The sequence below is a fragment of the Peromyscus maniculatus genome, chromosome 3, assembly GCF_049852395.1.
Source record: "Peromyscus maniculatus bairdii isolate BWxNUB_F1_BW_parent chromosome 3, HU_Pman_BW_mat_3.1, whole genome shotgun sequence".
Classification (NCBI taxonomy): Eukaryota; Metazoa; Chordata; class Mammalia; order Rodentia; family Cricetidae; genus Peromyscus; species Peromyscus maniculatus.
Window position 1 is genome coordinate 57,219,876 of NC_134854.1, and position 20,743 is coordinate 57,240,618.

The 20,743-nt window shown below is 40.7% G+C and overlaps 1 protein-coding gene across 2 annotated transcripts in view; it reads right to left on the bottom strand.

Annotated features, from left to right (window-relative positions):
• Positions 1-20,743, bottom strand: part of Exoc4 (exocyst complex component 4) — an 810,377-nt gene that overhangs the window by 41,847 nt on the left and 747,787 nt on the right. For both annotated transcript variants that reach the window (XM_076566558.1, XM_006990369.4), the window contains exons 15-17: positions 20,067-20,208; positions 15,657-15,835; positions 11,412-11,571 (exon numbers count right to left, since the gene is read on the bottom strand). In XM_076566558.1, coding sequence (XP_076422673.1) covers positions 11,412-11,571; positions 15,657-15,835; positions 20,067-20,208 — 481 coding nt within the window. The remainder of the gene's footprint in view (positions 1-11,411; positions 11,572-15,656; positions 15,836-20,066; positions 20,209-20,743) is intronic.

Below are 20,743 nucleotides of genomic sequence, written 5' to 3' on the forward strand. Positions count from 1 at the left end.
AAAATATCAGTATAATTTCTACCTGCATTCTAAGTACTTAGCCTTATACCCACGGATAAATGTAGCTCTCATGCCTTATCAACCGTTTCTTTTTGCAGGCCAGGGAAACCATTACAGTACACCATAACTGGTCAAAATGCAAAGAAGATGTGATGATGGGGTGCCCAGCCCTAGTAGATACATCTACACTACAACCCCAACAAAGGCTCAGGAAATATCATGGAAGAGGAGGCAGAAATATATATGGGCCAGAGGACCAGGATGTCTGCTGGGAGACTGTCTTCTCTAAAGGACAGGAAAGGTGCACAGTTAACATATCAACAATATGGAGCCTAAGCAAGACCTGAACATCATTTGATATGTGATGTGGATGGGGGAAATATCACAAGGGCCCTACTCCAAGATGAAGAGCTATAGGCAATTAGTGACTGCTGACATGGGAAGAATTAGTCTTTCCCAGGGATCAGCATCTGGGCATCTAACACCAAGTAGTCAGCTTCAAAAATATATACCTATGAGCAACATCAAATGGACTCAACATGGTTACATTTAAACACATTTATATCTCTATATATGTAATGGGAATATTAATAAAAAAATATATAGCCAGCAGAACTCCATAAAAATGAGTGGTGGGAAAATATAACTAGAAAAAAATAAAGAAAAAGAGTATATTTGTGTGTTAAGACGCTAATTGAAAAGTGATGCTATATAAAACAGAAACCCAATGTTTACTAAAATGATAACCTTAACTTCACATGGGTAAGAGTGTATTGAAGTCCAGTGACCTAAGTGTTATCCGATATCTATTATTACATGAACTGGGAATTTACTTAATCTCTTAAGCATTTCCCTTTTTTGTCTACAAAATGTGATAGTAACAGCTACACACACACACACAATCTCAAAGAACCCATGTGGAGAAAGCATTCACTAGAGTACATATACCAAGCCCAGTCATATAACAGTAACAATAAGTACCCTCACTTTACCACAGTAGGATAGCTTCATTATCATACATGAAAGTAACAAATTTAGCCTTGAAGATAAGTTACACCAAACCCATTTGTCTTTTAGGAGCTGCCCTTGTTTTAGAGAAAGCAGTTTATTCCCACAGGTCTATAAGATTAGGTATACAAAGTATTTCTTGGCAACCTATTTGTATTTATTGATGGGTGCTCTCTGAAACAAATGTAAATTCAGGTATACTAAAATATTTTCAAGCCCAGAACATGTTTATAAATACTTTCAATTTATGTGAGCTTTTTTAAAGAAGAGAAAATAAATTACATAATAAACTGTAGACATCTAGAAACTAACACTAAATACAATCCTGGTGACAAAAACTTCATGATTATATAAGGAGGGAGAATATGCTAATAAAATGAGAGTAATAAAATATTAAAAAATATAGGAAAAAGTGAAAATCAAGCACATAAAACATTAATTTCAGAACACAGAAAATTAGAAAAAGCTAGATTACAATCAGAGAGAATCCTATGGGCAGGCACATTATGGAAGACTTGAGAGCAAAGCTGTTTTGTTCCCCCATGGCTAGGTGCTTCCTTTCAGCATCTGGGTTTGATCTTTCCAGATCAGGAAAGGGGGGAAGCAAAGAGGGAGGGAGGGAGGGAGGGAGGGATGCAGTGTGTGTCTGTAGTTAGTCTGCAGAACAACCTTTGGCCTCATTCCTCAGGTGTCATCCAACTTCTTTTTGAGAAAAACGGAATGTATTAAGTAAGTGAGGCTGAACTTAGCCTCAGGGATCTGTCTCCACCTCCTCAATGCTGGGATTACAAGTATGGCCACCACACTTAGCTATTTTTATATGTGTTCTGGGGACTGAGCTCAGGCCTTTTACACCCTAAATCACTTTACTGAATGAGTTGTCTCCTTGGTCTGTGCTTCTGAGTTTCAAGCATGTAAATTTCAATACTACATCTTTATTTAAAAAAAGAGGAAGGGGTCAGCTTCTAGCTTTTTAGTAAGAATCCTACTGGAGTTAATACATGATCCTGGACCGGTGTAACTCAGCTTTCCTGGAAGAAACATGGTCTCACTGGGAGGGTTAGCTTAGTTTCTTAAGCACGGAGATCACAGAAGCACTGGCAGACAGAAGTGGCATAACCTGATGAGGTTGTCTTGGACAAGTTGCTTCTACTCCTTGAGATCTTCACTGTGTAATAAGGACACCTGCCATCTCTGCTCATCTCTGAGCAGTGCCAGTTCCAGAAAAGAAGCTACAAAGGAAGACTGTCGCTGCCAGGAATCTTGAGGAACCCCAAGCACTAAACTGACTGTAGGTTATCAGGACAAGAACAGAAATTTAAGGAAATCTTATTTAATCAAGGCCTTCACATCTATGAGAACTCAGACATTAATTACCGACAGGTATTTTTCTGGGAAGATTCTGAGTTCTCATTGTTCTCTGGTGCTCTGTGGAGGATACACAGGCTGGTGAGGAATGCTCACCTGCATTCAAAGAGCCCCAATCAAACGATTAATTAGAGACCAGTTAGTTGCTGCAATGTATGGAATCTACTTTAAGTATAATAAACTTAGAGAGGCTAGATCAGAAGAAAATAATATAGGCAGAATGGGGTCAAAAGGAGGTTAAAGTCAAGAAAAGTATAACATTATTTAAATATACTTAAAGAGGATCCTCAAGAAAACACTCTCAGCAATCAAATTATACACATTTTTGTCTTATTACTGAATTTTATTTATAGGTGCCTTTCTTTACACTAGGCAGTAAAAGCAATAAAACTCATCACTTAGCAGTTTTCCCTCCTGCTAAGGAGTCAGGGCTAGCTTTTTATCACTACTGAATTAAAGCAACTTCTCAGAACTTCTGGAGGTCATCGTTATGAAGAGAATTTGGCAGAAGACTAGCTTCTCTTATTCGATCACAAATCCAAACTGCCAATGGCCAATGAAGCACTGAAGGGGGGCTTGCCAAAGAGGCTGGGGTGGGAAGGAAGATAGGACTGTCGGAAGGACACAACTGCTTAAAAATGACTGGTGAAAAGGATGGAGAGAATATTATGTTTCTTTCTTCTGGCCAAGCAAAGAGAACAGGGTCTGCAAGGGGAGGCAGTCACTGTTTTCAGCCCCATCACTGAAGTCCCTTCAGGAGCAGAGCCTTTCAGATCACAGGTCTGTTCTGATGGGTGTTTCCAGTAGGTGGCAGCATGTCATCGCTAATTTTCTAGCATGTTATGCCCTGGTCACTCCAGATAGGAAAACTTAACCTTCCTGCAAAAAACCACAGTAATGTCCCCCTGTAACAGGCCTGTAGAAAATACACGGACATAACAGCCCCCATTCAACATTCCCAGCCATGCCAGAGATCATTCCAGGACTTAGCAGGTACAAAGGTCAAGGACAGGGCAATGTCCCATTTAGTTTCTGGGCTGCCTCCTAACTCACTCTGTTACCTTGAGGAAGAATCTGGGTAGGAGACCTCACAGAGGATGTGGAGGACTTAGAAAGAGATACCACTTGCCTTCACTGGGAGGGAGGAGGCTCCGCCCACTGATGGAATGTAGCATGTCTATGTAGGCAGAAGCAAGGCTGTGTGCTTTGTTGGCTTTTTACATCATCCTCTTCCTGCCTTGTCCTGTGGACCCCTCCTTTCCTCTCCTTTCCTGCAGCTCCTTCCTTCCCATGCCCTTTTCGGTCAGGTCTTCCAGATGACTGCTCTCTCTTGTTTCTCTTCTCTAAGAGCTTTGGACGGCTCATGCTTCCCCAGGTCTGTTTGTCTAATCCCACCCTGTCTGCTAAGCTCCAGTCTCACAGCATTTTACATATGTTGGCACTGAGGACCCTTCCCACATCAAGGCCAGTCCTCCCATTGTGCCTTCTCTTACTTGCTGATGCTGTGTCCATGTCAGACTCTCCAGGGTCACCCTTGAACACTATTCTCTGCCTTCACTAGTCTCCGATTCCTTAAGCCCAGCTAGTTGTTTAACTCCTTCACACTTGCCATATCTGTTTTCATTCCAGCCAGCTCCGAGCCTATTCATCACCACTTTTCCACTGAGGACATTTACCTAGTAGTGTAGGTCCTGGTGCGATGTCTTGCCTATGGAATTCCCATTCTACTGGGTAGACAAGGTACGGACAAGCAGATACAAAATACGTTAGGTTTAGAACAAGAAATTAGTTAGGGCAAGGGAAATGATGGGTATGTTTTGAGTTGTGGGCAAGAAAGTGGAATCCATAGCCTACCCAAAGGAGATCTCATTTCCCCCAAGCCTCATCTTTCACTGTCCCTCACTTCCTGACTGTGCCTCTTTGCCCAACTCTGGATAATTCCACTTAGTATTAAAATTAAGCATCACTTCCTTATAAATTCTTCATTGATTGTTCACCTCTCAGGATGATTAGGGAAATGCAAAAATGCATAGGATATTTCCTTGACAAAGTTCTCTATTAATGTGAGTATAAAACCTGAGCTACTCATTTTCTATGTCAAATCATCTGGGACTTTAAAAGCTTTAAAGCTCAACATTAAGAAAAAAAACTTATTGCAATATTATTCAGCTAGCATACAATTTCCATATTTGAAGTCTAGAGTTCAAGATCATTTAACATATTCGTAGGGTTGTACAACCGCCTGTAGAATCCATTTTAGAACACGTTAGTCATTCCTGAAGAAATCCACATTTTCATTTTCTCACAACCTCCAAACACTGACTGCTAGCTTGCAGATTTGCCTATTTTGGATGTTTCACATAGTCACACACGATGCAGCCATTCATGACCAACTTCTTTAATTTGGCCTCATGTTTAAAGGTTCATCATGTATTATGTTTCTGTATTTCATCTCATTTTATGACCAAATAATATCTATTTTATGGACTCAAATTTCATTTATCCATCAGTTAATTATCGATATCATTACTATAAAAATTGGTAGAAATTTCTGAGTACATGTATTTTTCATTTCTTGTGGGTAGAATTATTGAGTCATATAAAAAACCTTTTGAAAAAGGATAAACTTTTTCAAAGCTACTGTACCTTTTATTTTCCCAATAGCACAAATGAAGCTCCTAGTTTCTCTATATCCTTGTCAACACTTAAAAAATTATCTTTATTTTATGTGTACGGGTGTCTGTCTGCATGTATGTCTGCACCTTGAGTGTGCACTGCCCACAGAGGCCAGAAGAGGGCACTGGATCCCCTGGAACTGTGAGACACTAAGTGGATGCTGGGCCACCTGTAGATCTTCAGGGCATGTCTTTGACAACAATTTAATAGACTATTATTTCAAATAGTGTTGAGTCACAAAAAGTTGAGAAGTTATATTCATTATTCCTACTAATAACATCTTATACTAATATGGCACATTTATCACAAATAATGAACCAATATTAATATACCATCATTAACTACAGCCCAACTTCATCCAGACTTCCTTTGTTTTTACTGCATGCTCTTTTTATCCTAGGACCCATCCAGGATAGGACAGATTTAGCTGTCATGTCTCCTGGGTTCCTTATGGCTGAGATGGCTTCACCAACTTTTTTCTTTGTTTATTTTCTTTCTAAAGACTTTGATATGGAGGAGTGCTGGTCAAGTATTTTATGGCTAACCCTGTATATGAATTTTTCTGATGTCTTTCTCGTGATTTGAATGTAACACAAGCTTGGGGAAAGACCACAGCGGTAAAGTACCAATTTCATTACAGGGTATCAAAGATACATATTGTGAACATGATTAATGCATGTTGATGCTGACCTTGATAAACAAGAGGCTACCAATTTGGTCTTTTCTATATCATAGTAGAGACATTTTGGCTGTATTTTTGTTTGCTCTAATCACATCTAGGCTACTAAGAGAAGCCTGTTTCACTTGAGGCTGGCTCCTACTTTGGACAAATTACATAGGAAAGATGAAGGAATACAAATCAAGGTATTCCAAGCCTCTGGTCAAGTCTATCAGCAAGCAGCCAGTTCTCTGTAGTGAGCTAACGTACCCCAGGAACATGTGACACAAAGGTACCTTCTTCAAACACTCCTCTGGACTCCAAGATTCCTCTTTTCCTAGGCTCTTTACCTTCCTTAGTAGCTGTCTACTCATTCTCTGTTGGCGCTTTTTCAGCAGCCCAGCCTCTAGAGAACAAGGCAGTCATTAGGCCCAAATCTCAAAGACAGCATCTTTTTTCTCTACTTCTCCCAGCCAGATCTCACTTCTCACCTTTTCTTCTGGCTTCAAATCCCATGTGTAAGCTGATGGCTCACAAGTTCTTCTCTCTAGGCCAGACTCTCCTATACTCCAGGTTTCTTACTCAAGTCCCTCCCTTATCTCTACTCCTAGCTATAAGAGGCATATCAAACTGAATGCATCAAACTTAAACTTTTGGTATCCCCCACCATCTACTCAAACTCAACTAGCTTTACCCATAGTCTGGTTCAGGACATTAAGACCTCATTGTTTTGGACTGCTCAGAAGAAAACCGAGTCACTGGTTCCCCCTGTCAGCTTGACTACTGTAATCCAGCCTAAGCTGACTTCTTCTTCTCCCCAGTGCTGACTGGTTTGCATCACCATTGTTCACCTGGAGAATGTTCACCTGCTGCTGCTTTCTAATGGATCCTTCTGTTCATGCTCGAGCCTCTGCTTTCTTCTCCCAAGTCCTCTGATTTCCATCAGAGCAGACAGGAGGATTCAGATTGTGGTACTATGCTGCCTCCAGTTTATTTCTGCCTCCCAATCATTAGCAGTTTTCTACTTCTTTCTGAGTAAAAGTCAGTGATGTTACAACGGCCTTCCAGATCTCAGCTCCTTCGAATACATTTATAATCTTACCTCTCCCTGCTCATTCCAGCCACACTCACCTTTCTACTGCTTTCTGATCAAGCGTACACTCCTCTGGGTCTCCTCCTTAGAGCCCCTTTCCTGCTATGGGCTTTCCCTAGACCCACTGCAGGCATGTTCCTGCTAGGACTTTCATGAACACTCTTAGTGCTCATTTCTAAGCTTAGTTTTTCATCACAGTATGTCTGGAAAACTGACAGATTTTGCATTTTACCTATTAGTTTGTATTTGGCCTCACAAAAATGCAAGCTCCTCAGAACTGACAAACTCATATCTTCTGACATACTGTACATTTTACCTATCTATTAGTTGGTACTTTGCATTTCCTCCAGGGCAGGACCAAGAGAGGACACACTTCTGAAAAGTATCTGTTCATTGACTAAAGCAATAATGATGTAAAGCAATGTTCTGTTCTCCATTTTACAATTGATTCCCTGCCACTTCTGAACCTCAGCTTTCATTTCCTTATCTTTGTGAGGTTTAAATGAAGACATTTGTTTAATGAAATGCAGAATGAGGGGTGGGGTGAGGCAAGGAGCCATAAATCTTAATGAGGAAAGCAAGAGGCAAAGCATTATGGGAAATATAGAACAAAAGGAAGAATTGCCAGGCTTAGCAGCTATGCCTTTAAAGCCAGCACTTGGATACCAGTGAGCTCCAAGGCAGCCTGGATTACATAGAAAGTCCCAGGCCAGCCAGTGACAGCCTATCTCAAAAGGCAACAACAACAACAACAACAACAACCACCCCAAACAAACAAAAAATTTAAAAAATAAGCAAAACCAAAAACCAAAAAACCCCTGACAAATCCAAACCTAATCCAAACCCAAACACATGCTCTCCCCACGACAGAAGGAAGACTTGAGAAAGAGAAGAGGACCTGGGGGAAAACTCTAGGCTATTCCTTTTGAATTAGGGCTTCACCTCATCTACAACGCCTGCTAGATAATCCTATCAGACCTTGTTACACTTCTGCTGTACACTCCATCTTCCTACCACACGGACTCCATGGCAGCTTTGCTGACTTACTTCTGTAAAGGAACAGGGCAGCTCAAGTTTAGATGAGCTTCTGACAGACGGAACCACAACCCCACATCCCCCCACCCCAGACCCCCACACTCCCACACACACTTAGCCAAAATCTTTTCAGTTAATCTGCTATGATTTTCTTGGGCAGAAGTCCTTTGATTCCAAAAATTAACAGTAGGATAAAGAGTAAAAAATTAGAGCAAAATATAAGTGGTCTTCATCATGGGGGGGGGGGGGCAGAGCTGTCAGTAATCCTGGCAATATCCAGGCTGTCTTGATTCTCTGCTCACCTAATCTACCCTAGTAGAGATTAGAGTGCAGTGTATATAAAGAGATGGACAGCCATCCCCAGGCAGGAGAATCAACAGAAGTAGAATCCTTCCACACCCCTTCATTCTCCAGTACAGAAAGATGCTATGTGTTTGGCTGGCTAGGAAGGCAGTGGCAGAAAAAATCTACAAGTGCTGTACAACTTCTTGTTAAGTCAGTTTTCTGACACACGGCGACTGGTGATTAATTACTTGTTAGAAGATAACGTTTCTATAGAGATTCACTGGAAATACAGATGCCTTTGTCCATGCTTGATTAGACGCTGCTTGAGGAATGCCGAGGCACACCACTGCAGTCTGTTAATTCTGCTTGTTTAGGTATTTATTCTACACAGCTTCAAATTTGGTAGAATTGATAGAGCCCATTTCAGAAAACTATCCTCTACCTCAAAAAAGAAGAGGAAAAAGAAAGCTATAAAATATGTCCCTATGAGAACAAGAACAAATCAGACAGAAAGAGACCATGGACTGGCAGGGCTATGTTACCTACTTTTGGTAATATCTTCTGGTTTATAAAAGTGAGAGATACTCTTGTTCCTTATGAGTGGATAGAAAGTTGCCCATATTTGCTGCTTAAAACTTTTCAGGGCAGAGAGCCTAACTGGTCATTTTACAAACTCTTCATTAGCCTTGATTTGGCATGTACCCACTTTCTCACCACATCTAGTGATCATATACTCTGTTCCAAGCACTGAGGAAACAGTGTGAAACTCCCCATTTAGTCAGGAGAGATGGTCTCTGAACCATCTGGAGCACAGAATCCCATGCTATATGTTTACACCAGCCTGCATAATCCATTAGAGAAGAGGGATAACATTAGACACACCCCTCCCTGGTGGTCATGTTCACCTTTTACCTACTCCTTGGACATAATTCAGAAATCCAACTGTGAAAGGCATGACTGAGTTGCCATTCAATTATATCCTGCAGCAACTCTTCACTGGAACACAGCCCACTGATGCCAATCTTAGTGCTACCCTGTCAGGGCTTCATGATGCAGACGCTGGGTTTTCAGTATGTGTTTGGGCCCCATACTGTCTGCCAAGAACTGTGTTAATTTACTTATTTCAGCTAAATAAAAAAAATCATTTAAAAAAGGATGATTGAATTTAGGAATTATATTCCTCAGAGAATTAGTAATGGCTCTTTGTATCCCTCAGGCCTCCATGTTCTTAACTTCCCCTTGTCAATGTTATTATGGATAGACTAATTCAATAATGAGATCATTTCCCCTAAGAGCGGCCAAATAAATGCAGCTTTCAGTCACACCTGGTTTCCCTAATCTGAACAAGGGAGGCTTTCCACCAAATTTATCCTAAAACATGGAATTTAATGAACACACACACACACACACACACACACACACACACACACACACACACACACACACACACACTTACTTTCCTGCAAACAGTAGGAAAAATGCAGGGAAAGAGAGAAGCGGAGAGAACAAAATGGGTAGCAACACAACAAACAGACAGAGAAGGAAAGTTAAAAAGGAATATATATGGGCCACTTTCAAAGCAAAGAGTCCCCAGTACAAATGTCTTTATCGTCGTCAAAGTCACATGGCACTGTATAATTCTCTTAAATACTCAAAAACTGCTTCAATTTTTCCTGAACTTCTAGAGGAATCTAAAAGTCAAATGGAAAGAAACAGAAGTAATAAATAAGCAGAAACATTCTAGACTACTAAATCTAACATTTTCCTAGCTAAAAGGGCTTTGAAAATGAAGTTCACGGACTACTTCACCTAACTGTAAGTAACAGAGCATGCGGGGAGGGAAGAAGTTGCTAACGAACTGTCATCCACATTCTACAAAACAGCTTGAACTGTCAATAAAGCACCAAAGGTTTGATTATTTAATAAACAATGTGGAGACCAGATAAGTAAAATAAGATTAATCCTAGCATTTGAAAAGGTGTCATAAAAGAGAATTTCTCCTCTCAGTTGGAAGAAAATTGGACAGGTTCCAACTGGGGCAAAGTAGAAGCAGTGTCAGAACAGGCACATGTAAAGCTAACTTCAGTATTTACCAGGCGAGAAACAAAATGCAAAAGCGCTGACATCCAAAGTGATTAGAAAACAAATTTCAGTTAACTGTACCATGGATTTGTTCACTTATTGAAAGTAATATTTTCTAGAAGCATTAGTATTTGAAAGATCATGTTTTCAAAGATTATTATTGATATGGGAAAATGCAATGAATACATTTTAAGTTACATTAACATAGTTACAGTTTTGTAAAAAGAGATATCATATACATGTGTATATATGAAAATTCACATACTTGTGTACTCAAAGCACATGTACTCAAAGCCAGAAGGCAGACCAGATATCACTGTCTCTAGGCCAAAGGTTTATCATCTTACATATCTTGTAAAATGTGCATATATTATTCTTTTACTCAGAAAAAAAAGTCACCAATGTTTAATAGCATGAAAAACTTCAGTTTGAGGCCAGTGAGACAGCTCAGCAGGTAAAGACACTTGTTACTAAGACTGATGACCCAATTTCAATCCTAGAACCTCCATGGTGGAAGGAGGGAACCACAAGTTGTCCTCTGGTCTATCTCCACACACACTCTATGGCACACACTCCCCCACCCCACTCCTCCCTACCCTTGTCATAAAGTCAATAAAGGTAAAAAATATTTAAAAACAGAATTTAAGTTAGGCAGTGATAAAACTAACATCTGGAGGGATGCTAAACTTTGAATAGAGTTTTGTAGAATTACTGTCTCTGTCACATGAGAATACTGCCTTCTTTTCTTCTTTTCGTGTGTGTGTGTGTGTGTGTGTGTGTGTGTGTGTGTGTGTGTGTGTGTGTGTTTATGATAGGAATGCATGAGTATGCTTGTCTGAATGGATGTGTGTGTGCTTATATGTGGAGACCTGAGGTTGATGGCAGACAGCATCCTCTGCCATTCTTCTACCTTGTTTGTGGAGGCAAAGTCTCCCAATCAATCCCAGGTCTTGGTCTGGGGAATCTTAGTCTCTTCCTTCCAAGGCTGGAGTTACAGGAGGACTCCCATACCCACTCATACAACATCTACATGGATTCTGAGGATCTGAACTTTGGCTCTCTTGCTTGCACAAGTACTTTAACTGCTGAACTATTTCTCCAGCCACATTTCTTTCTTTTAAAAAAATAAGTTTCTTTTTAGCAAATAGAAGCTCATTACAGGCAATGAGTTTGGTGTAAGAAACCTAGCCCAACATTCCCTCATACCTTGCAAAGTCCAAGTCTGCTTCCCGTGACATAGTAATGTTGGTCAAATTCTGCTGAAGAACAAAAATGTTCCTACACATTTTCTTGATGCCAGACTCACTGATGCGCCGGAAGTACTGGGCTCCATTAATGAGGATGCAGGAGATGAGGTGTCCCAGACCTGAGGGGTCAGCACAGTGTAGTGAGGAGACAAAAAAGATATATTAGTGGCATCTGGCTTAAACTTATTCATAAGATTGCTCTTTTTCATCCTCCACAGGTTTAAATGACTGAAGAAAACATGTATCCCAGTTGCCACAGCAAATCTTACAATGATTTCATAATACTTCCACAATGTTTTAGTAGTTGCAAATGGAAAACTTAATATAGTCAGCTAAATTTGGTATATCCACAACCCAGCACTGTAATCCTCACCTAACGCCACCATCCATAAGGGCTTCAAGAAAAAGCCAGGGTGCTATAAGCTATGGACATAAAAAGGAACTGGACTATATGTGCAGATATTTGGAGAGATCTGTTTGGTCTCTCCTACTCATGAAACAGAGGAGGGCACACATTTGGCTCTGAACATAATTGGGAGCCTACGTATATAAAAATAAGTCAGTCCTAAGTTGAGCATTATGATCAATAATGCTAATATTTTGCTTTCCATCATATCAGCCATCTTCCAGTAACTTGCCAAAATGACAGACACAAAGGGAAAGAGGAGGGGCACTCACTATATGTTCTCCAGGCCTTTTAGGTAACATGGATTGCTCCTTTGGCCACTTACATACAAATCTACAAGAAAGATGATATTGTAGACATCAAGGAAATGGACACTGTTTAAAAAAGAAGGCCCTGTAAGTGTTACCATGGCAAAACCAGAAGAGTTTTCTATAGTGTTACCCAGCATGCCATGGGCATCATTGTGAACAAGCAAGTTAAGGGCAAGATTCTTGCCAAGAGAATTAGCATGCAGACTGAGCACATCAAGCACTCTAAAAGCTGAGACAGCTTCCTGAAGTGGGTAAAAGAGAATGACCAGAAGAAAAGGGAAGCCAAAGGGAAGGATACCTGGGTTCAGCTGAAGCACACTTTGTGAGAACAGAAAGGAGCCTGAGCTGCTGGAGCCCATTCTATATGAACTTATGGCCGAATGTAAAAAAAAAAAAAGAAAGAAAGAAAGAAAGAAAGAAAGAAAGAAAGAAAGAAAGAAAGAAAGAAAGAAAGAAAGAAAGAAAGAAAGAAAGACCTGGACTGTAAACAAACAAGCAACAACAATGCTAATCTTTAAAAAGAATCATTCAATAAAATATGGGCTCCTGGCAACAATGCTAATAGATTTCAGCATTGGCAACAGGGTGAATGTATAATACAGTAATGATAGAGCATTTAGGAAAAATAGACTGTGAGTTCACTGTTGAATTCCTAGCAGACATCTATAGATAGTTCTGGGGTCCTATAAATGGTTTGTTTTTACATGTGAAGGATTGTCCTATTATCTTGCTTTGTTTTGTTTGTTTGGAATATACATATAACACACACACACACACACACACACAGACACACACACACACACACAGACATGGTCTCACATATTTGGCCTCAAACTCTGACACTCCTGCCTCCACCTCTCAAATGCTGGGATTACATGCATGTGTTAACATGCTGGGTAGGTTTATATATGCTAGGGATTGATCCAAGGCTTTTTGTGTACACTAGGCCAAATACTCTACCAGCTGAGCCAAATTTCCAGCCCCCTGTGGACTGCTTTATAGTCTATGTAATCTGGCAGAGAGTATCTGAGGACATCAATAAACTAGAAGGACTCCTTTCGTCTTTTTGGTTGTGAATCTAGCCTTTAATGGTTGAACCATCTTTCTAGCCCCAGGACTCCTTTTGGATAGCAATATTTAGGCTGAGGAGTGATGGATGGTTCAATACAACATAAAGTAGTTATAGGTAACTACCTTTAGAAGGTAGATCTAATTTTAAATGTTTCTTCATTCAGATTGTCCCAATTTTGCAGAGTTGGCCTCTAGCAGGGTATTGTCCTCAGAACTCAAGAACCACCCCAGGTAGTTCACTGTTATTGTCATCTTACTCTCCTGGAGCCGGATCCCTTCATGGTAACTAGACTCCGATCAGTGACCAGTGCACATCTAAGGTTCAATGGCTACCTCTAGCTTCACAATGGGTTGCTCCTTGATTGAGATCAAAGCAGAAGAGGTGAAGGCCAAGACAATCTCTCTTGCTTTAGCTATTCTCAACCAGTAATTCTTCAAGACCACAGACTTGTTTGAGCTATTTACAGTGAAGAAAGATTTGGGCTCAAAGGAAAAGAAACACAACATAGAATTGTCATTTAAGCTAGAAAAAATCTTTTCAAGTTAAGGTCTGGTCTGCCATGGTACAATATGTTGTGATGAAAGTGTAAAGTATAGATGATGATGGCATATATCTGATTATTAAGGAATAAAAATATTAATAACTTAAAATATCATTAAATAAATGCAAGCACATGAATAAGACCTATGGAGGTCCAGGGCGTGGAAGAATCACACTAGGAGGAAAGAGAAAGCTCTGTGTTGTCAGAGAACAGTGACAGGTTCTGATGGACACAGTGTGGTCAGAGAACAGTGACAGACCCCGATGGACACAGTGTGGTCAGAGAACAATGACAGACCCCGATGGACACAGTGTGGTCAGAGAACAGTGACAGGCGTTGACAGACCCAGAGCCTTGAAGCTGCATATGATGCTACAGGTACTCTCTAGTCCAGCGTCACAAGGCTAGCCAATGGCTCGTGTCATAACTACTCCCATTTTTGAGTACAATCTCCTTCAGAAAACATTTCTGTCTCCATGGCTTGACTTTGAACATTTCATGGTATAACAGGATTCACCTATCTGGGGCTAGGGTTGCAAAGCTGCTATGGTACAATGTTCTCATAAAGCCAGCAATGGCCATGCACTGACATCATGTAGTCTGCAGCTTGTCACAGTCTTTAGATAATGTACCTTTTTCTTTTTTTCAAATGATTTATCTATTTATGTACTTTATGTAAATGGGTGTTTTGTCTGCATGTACATTTGCACACCAGAAGAGGGCATCAGATCCCATGGGACTACAGTTACAAATGGTTGTGAGCCAACATGTGAGTGCTGGAAATTGAACTTAGAACCTTTGGAAGAGCATCCAGTGTTCTTAAATGCTGAGCCATCCCTTCAGCTCCAACAATGGACCTTAACTGTCCTATTCTGTGTCAAGACACTGACAACTTCTAATATCCAGGCCCATGCTTTGAAAGACAAAACAAGTACAGACCATGCAGTGACATGTTGGAGGACTATGTACCAGAGGCTCTGTGGTAAGGGCCTGGTTCTCATGGGCATTCTTGGGAGGAGGTGGGACCTTTGGGAATGAGGCCTAGTTGGGGGGGGGGTGTCCATACCATGAGATCTTGGTCTCTTTATTCACTACCCTGGCCACAAGATAGGCAGCTCTGCTATCAGTTCCAGTTCCTGCTTTCTGGCCTCCTTACCTACCCCAACTCACCTAAAAGCAATGGAGTCTCTTGACCGTGAACAGGAAAATAAGCCTCTTCTTTTTATAGCTTAAGTATTTGGGGTACTGTATTATAGAGAAAAGGTCCTATGGTAGAATACAGCATCAAGAATTATTTGGCTTGCATCATATTTTTTAAGTTTGAAGGCAAACATCTCCAGATAATACTGCCTCCCACAGCCCTCCTGACGGAGGCAGCTGATAGAGGGCACTGATGGAAGCAGCTGCCCTAAGTTACTGCAGAGCAAGGAGCCTGTTCACTTCAGGGCATAATGCATTCTGCGAGAGAAACGTCCCCATCCAGGTACTAAGTGACCAGAGAAAGATTTTTTAGGGTTCCTGCCTCACTGTCTGCATATCTGTGAACTTCTTCTTTTTCTCTCCTACGTTTCTCTCTTTAAATGAGCTCCTCTCAAGTTAATTTGTGCTCCATTTACACATCTGCCCAAATCTCAGTGACATACATGTCATTGCAGGCAGAGGAGAGACATTTGCATTATCTTAGATAAAATCTCCTATCAGCAGGAGCAGGTGGACTGAGATCTATTTGCTCATACATGAAGCTAGGTGCAGCAGTTCTAATCTAAACACACTAGGAAACAACTTTTCCTTATACATTTTGAACTTCTCTAATACAGAAACACATGAACACCTTCTTCCCTCCCCTGCTCCTAGATACAAGAGGTAGGCCCTGACCTTCAAAGATGTACTGGAACTTGTGCTGCTGAAGGCTGGCGCTCATGGCCTCTTCCATGGCACTGATGTCTTTGTTGAGCTTGACCACCAGAGGGTCATAATCCATACTTTCCACATTGGCAACGATGGCATAGTTCCCCTCCTTTGCCAAAGGAATGAGATAATGGAAACAATGGACTCTGAAAGAAAGAGGGATGGAGAGAGCAAATTAAAATATAAAATAAACATTTCCCCATGAAGACAAGGATCTGCTTGGGAAAGCGCACCAAAATATCTGAAGCAGCTGTGGCCTTGTGCATTTCACCGAGACCTCCCAGCAGTCGTCTTCTTTTTTTAAAAACCAAAAAGCCATCTTAAGTTATACAGCTGAGTGATTGGAAGCAAGCAGGCATCTATGAAATTTGCTCATTTAATACATATACTCTTGATAAGAAATAGATGACTTCTGAAATTCTTTCAATGCCAAGACTGTATGCACAGTATAGGATCCGGGGTGTCTTTCAAAAGATGTTGTTATGATGACAATGGGAGCTGAATTTCCATCCTCAATGCGATGCTATTGTGGGAGACCTCTGATTTCTGTCTCCCAGTTTTGACACTTATTAGCTTTAGGGAAGATACTGGAATCTTTCTATGCCTCAGTTTCCCTTGAAATAGGCACAATAATAATTTCTGCATCAAAGGGCCATACAAAGCATATAACACAGAGCTCGATGTAAAGGAAGCACACAGTAAGAATGGACACTGTCACTAGTATTAATCACTGCTAATTTTTTATGTGACTAAGTCACTTATTGAACATGTTTAAAACTGCTGGAAATTATGCTAGAACCAGGAACTGTAAGACAGTTAGCAGCATTGAAGACTCCACAGCTTACTGGGCAGAGTAATAATAATAATAATAATAATAATAATAATAATAATAATAATAATAATAATAATAATATCTAAAAGAATGGGCTAAAAAGATGGCTCGGTGGTTAAGAACACTTGTGGCTCCTACAGAGGACCTGGGCTCAGTTCCCAGCACCAACATGTTGGCTCACAACCATCCACAACTACAGTTCTTCATTCTCAACTTGACTAGGAGATACACCTTTGGGTAGAACTTTGAGTGTATTTCCAGAGAAGTTTAACTGAGAAGGTAAGAATACAGGCAGGACCATTCCATGTACTGGCATTCCAGGCTGAATATAAAGGGGAAAAGAAGGAAGTCATTGGGTACACTATTCATCCCTCACCATGCTTCCTGGTGGTAGAGGCAGTGTGACCCGACACCTCATGCTCTTGCTGTCATGCCTTCCTGTTCCTGACTGACTATATCCCTTCAAACTGTAAGCTGAAATAACCCATTTTTCTCCTTAAGTTGTTTCCAGTTTTATGTAAAGATAAATTTTCATTTCCCTTGAGTAATTACTTAGAAGTAGGCTTTGCTGAGTCGGAGGCTAAGGGTACCTCCAGCTTTGGAGGAAACAAGGCACTGCGTTACTGAGCTGAGCTATTTTGCTCTCCTACTAGCAACATAAATCCAGTCATCTGTATCCTCACCAGCACTCCATGTGCCAGTTAAAATTTTTTTTCCATGTAGATGTATTATAGTATCTCACAGTGGTTTTAATTTCCATTTTTCTAAAGAGTAACAGTGTTGGACTTCATGTAGTTGTTTCCACCCATCTATGGTGACATAATACTGCCACAATGGGATGAGTCCTTCTACATCAACCAGCTATCAAGACAATGCAGTGACACTAGGTTATGCCAAGCTGACAACAGAAAACAACCAAGCAAAAGACACTGCGAGTCTTCCTTCATCACTCTCCATTTATTATCTAGAGACAGGTTCTCCCAGTGAACTGGAAGCTGTTTCTGCTCCAGTGACCAGCCAGCAAGATCCAAAGATCAACCTATCTTTACCCTCTGTCACCAATGCTGGGGTTACAGGTACTCACAGCCACATCTGACTTTTTATATTACATGGGTTCTGAGGATTCAAACTCAAATTCTCATGTTTATATAACAGGTGCTCAGATCAGTGAGCCATCTGCCTAGTCTCAAGCAATATCCTTAGAATCTTTCATATAAGAAAATATAAATACAAAATGACTATAGTTCATTTTTACTGATATGTGCTTATCCTCACAGCTGCTAATTACTAAGAAATGTCACCAATAAAAAGCCCAATTTGACATTCCTGAGTTAATTGGCAAAGAGAACAGTTTTGATCAAGATTGAACTAAAGGCTCTGATCACAGGCCCTCTCCAATGTGATCTTCCCAGTGTAATGAAAGATTACCCACTCAGGAGTGGGAATCTTGACTAGGGCAATTAATCACTATCTTGCAGAAATTAAAATGAAGTAGCATTAGTTGAATACTAAAGTATCTTTAAACTAGGTGTAAAGCTATGGTAGGATAGTCACAGACAATAGGAAGACCAAGCTGAAAGGCATGAAGTTGTATATGGGCAATGTCTCTGACCAATAGTGAGAGGCTCCTTTTTGTTCCATACAGATCACAGGAGAGAGACATGACATGAACTTAGGGACATGAGCAGTAAAATGTCATACTAGGCTTTAGAGGCCATCTAAAGAATGTGGACTTTATGCCAGAAGGTTTAGGGAACCTTAAGAGAACTTCACAGATTAACTGAAAATTAAAAAACTAAGTATGTGTGTGTCCCCATGTGTGGATTTATACACATGAATGCAGGTGCCCAAAGAAGCCAGATGACTCACCTGATACGCATGCTGGGAATTGAACCTGGGTCCTTTGTACCCACTATTAATCAACAAGTAATTTCTCTAGCCCCAAGAGAACTTTAAGCTAGCCTACTGAAGATTCTGGTACACTGGAGGTAAAGTTCATGAGACTCTACAGCTGGAGGCAGAGGGGAGACAATCACTGTTAAAGGTATTATTTTATTTTTCCCAAATGATCAGAAAAAAATGTCACTGCTGAATATCAAATTCAATAAAGTTTTATTTTTCTCTGGGTTCTGGTGTGCTGTGGCTGACCTTCGCCTGACTTTGGCATTAAGGTTTTCTGCAAACACTGCTGATTGCACAGCAGGATGGTTGATTTTCAGAAAGCGCACACTTAGGATCCCAACAGTGACAGGCAGTTGCTGTTGAACCCACTTAGAGCCCTCCTGATGGTAAGGGAAATCAGCTGATAGAGGTGACATTCTTGGTGTTGTGGACTCAAATGGCAACTTCATTTTCTTTTTCTAAAGTTCAAATATGAAAAAACCCTCAACAACTTTCAATGGTCTCACCATGTCCTTCATTTCTTGGGGGTGGGGGTGTCATCTGCCTTCTGCCTCAAACTGTGGAAAGATAGTACATGGTGGTTAAATGTGGCCTACAATGACATGGGTAAAATGTCAAATGCTCGTTGGATGGGTTCTTCAACACAGAACCTGATGGATTGGAGAACTTTTTTTTTTTGCTTTGAACTTTAACAGTGTTGAAGAAAAATATAGGCTTTGGATATAAAGATATTTTGGGAGTAAGACAGAGTTTGGCATTTGAAGTTGTTCTGGACTTTTGCTGGCACAACCCATTAATATATTTCACATGGCTTTCATTTTTCTTTGGTTCCTAGTGCAGTATTTTCATGGCTATAAGTGCAAGAGAGAGCATCACTTTTCATCATGCCAGCTCCTGGACAGGGCCTCCATTATAACTCTCTTTCACAATTGGACCTGGAACATTTTGCTCATTGCTATATGTTTAGAGCACTGCCTAGTACGAAGAAGACACCTGTTAAACTGTTCAACAACGAGGGGATAACTGAAGATGTTCTGCCTCTTCTCATTTCTAACTGTATTAAAAGCATCTGCATGGCCAGTGTCTTCTTGCTGCAGGGGAAGGAACAGGCATCCTTGACACCCGTCTCTTGGATCATTCTTTTCCTTAATCTCTTCAATTAGGTTTATAATTTTGTTGAAGGGAAGCTTTGTGGCTCTTGAATATAACTTCCTTTTTGACTTGCAAAAATATTAATGATGATAAAGTCCACACAATTTGACTATGTGACAGACGTGGTACAAATTATTCAAGATTTCCTTCACAACATCTAAGGTAGAATCTGCTATTTTCATTTTAAGTGGGAACTGAAGCTTTGCAAAAATAACCAGCTAGCTGACCCTCAGATCATCTACATGGTTGGTGTGCACATGCAAATCCATGTTACATCATAGGCCCTACCACCCTTGAGTCACCACACTCACAGTCCAGCATATGCTCACATCTTTTTAAGAACACTGAATCCTGATAAACATCATGCTCACCAAAGAAATGGACAGCAAAATAGTAAAAACTGAAAATTATGGTGAAACTCCATGACAGCACCTGACTTACGTCACAGGGGGTCCTGACACTGCAATGTCCTGTGCTTAATTGGGTCGTACCTCACTTCCAGATGCAAGACGAGCAGGCAGCGGTCAGCCATATCCTGGAAGGACTTTGCAAGTTCACTCAGTGTCTGCATGATCTGTTCAGATACTGGCGGAAGGTCCATGTTCCCATGGCTCTCTTGAGCAGGAGACAACACTGGACAAAAAGGAGAGAGAAAAAGCAATCATTCATTAGATACCTACAGGTTCCCCATAATGTATATTATTTATTTATCTTGGTGTTTTTACTACTTTGGCAGCATTAGAAGTCTAAGATACATCAGACTCTGGTTTTACTTTAAAATTTATTTTACTTCTTATTGTTGTGTATGTATGCTGTGTGTGAGTATGGATGCATGTGCCTGTGTGTCATAGTGTGTGGTGGCCAGAGGCAAACTCTGGAGAGTTCTTCTCTTCTTTCATCAGGGGTTTTGGGGATCAAGCTGAGGTTTTCAGGCCTGCATAGTAAGTACTTCTACCTACAGAGGCAGCTCACCGGTCCTATGGTGTTCTTCCTTAAACAGTCACTTGCCTCAATCAAGTTACTGAAATAGAAGCAGCTTTAGACTTGTGTGGCCTGAACATGTGGCCTGTCATTGTATTTCCTGTACATTTTCAAGTTGCTGTCCAGCTTCTGGCTGTACACTCACAGCAATGCTTGTGAAGGCAGTATCAGCATCTCTGAGCCAGCT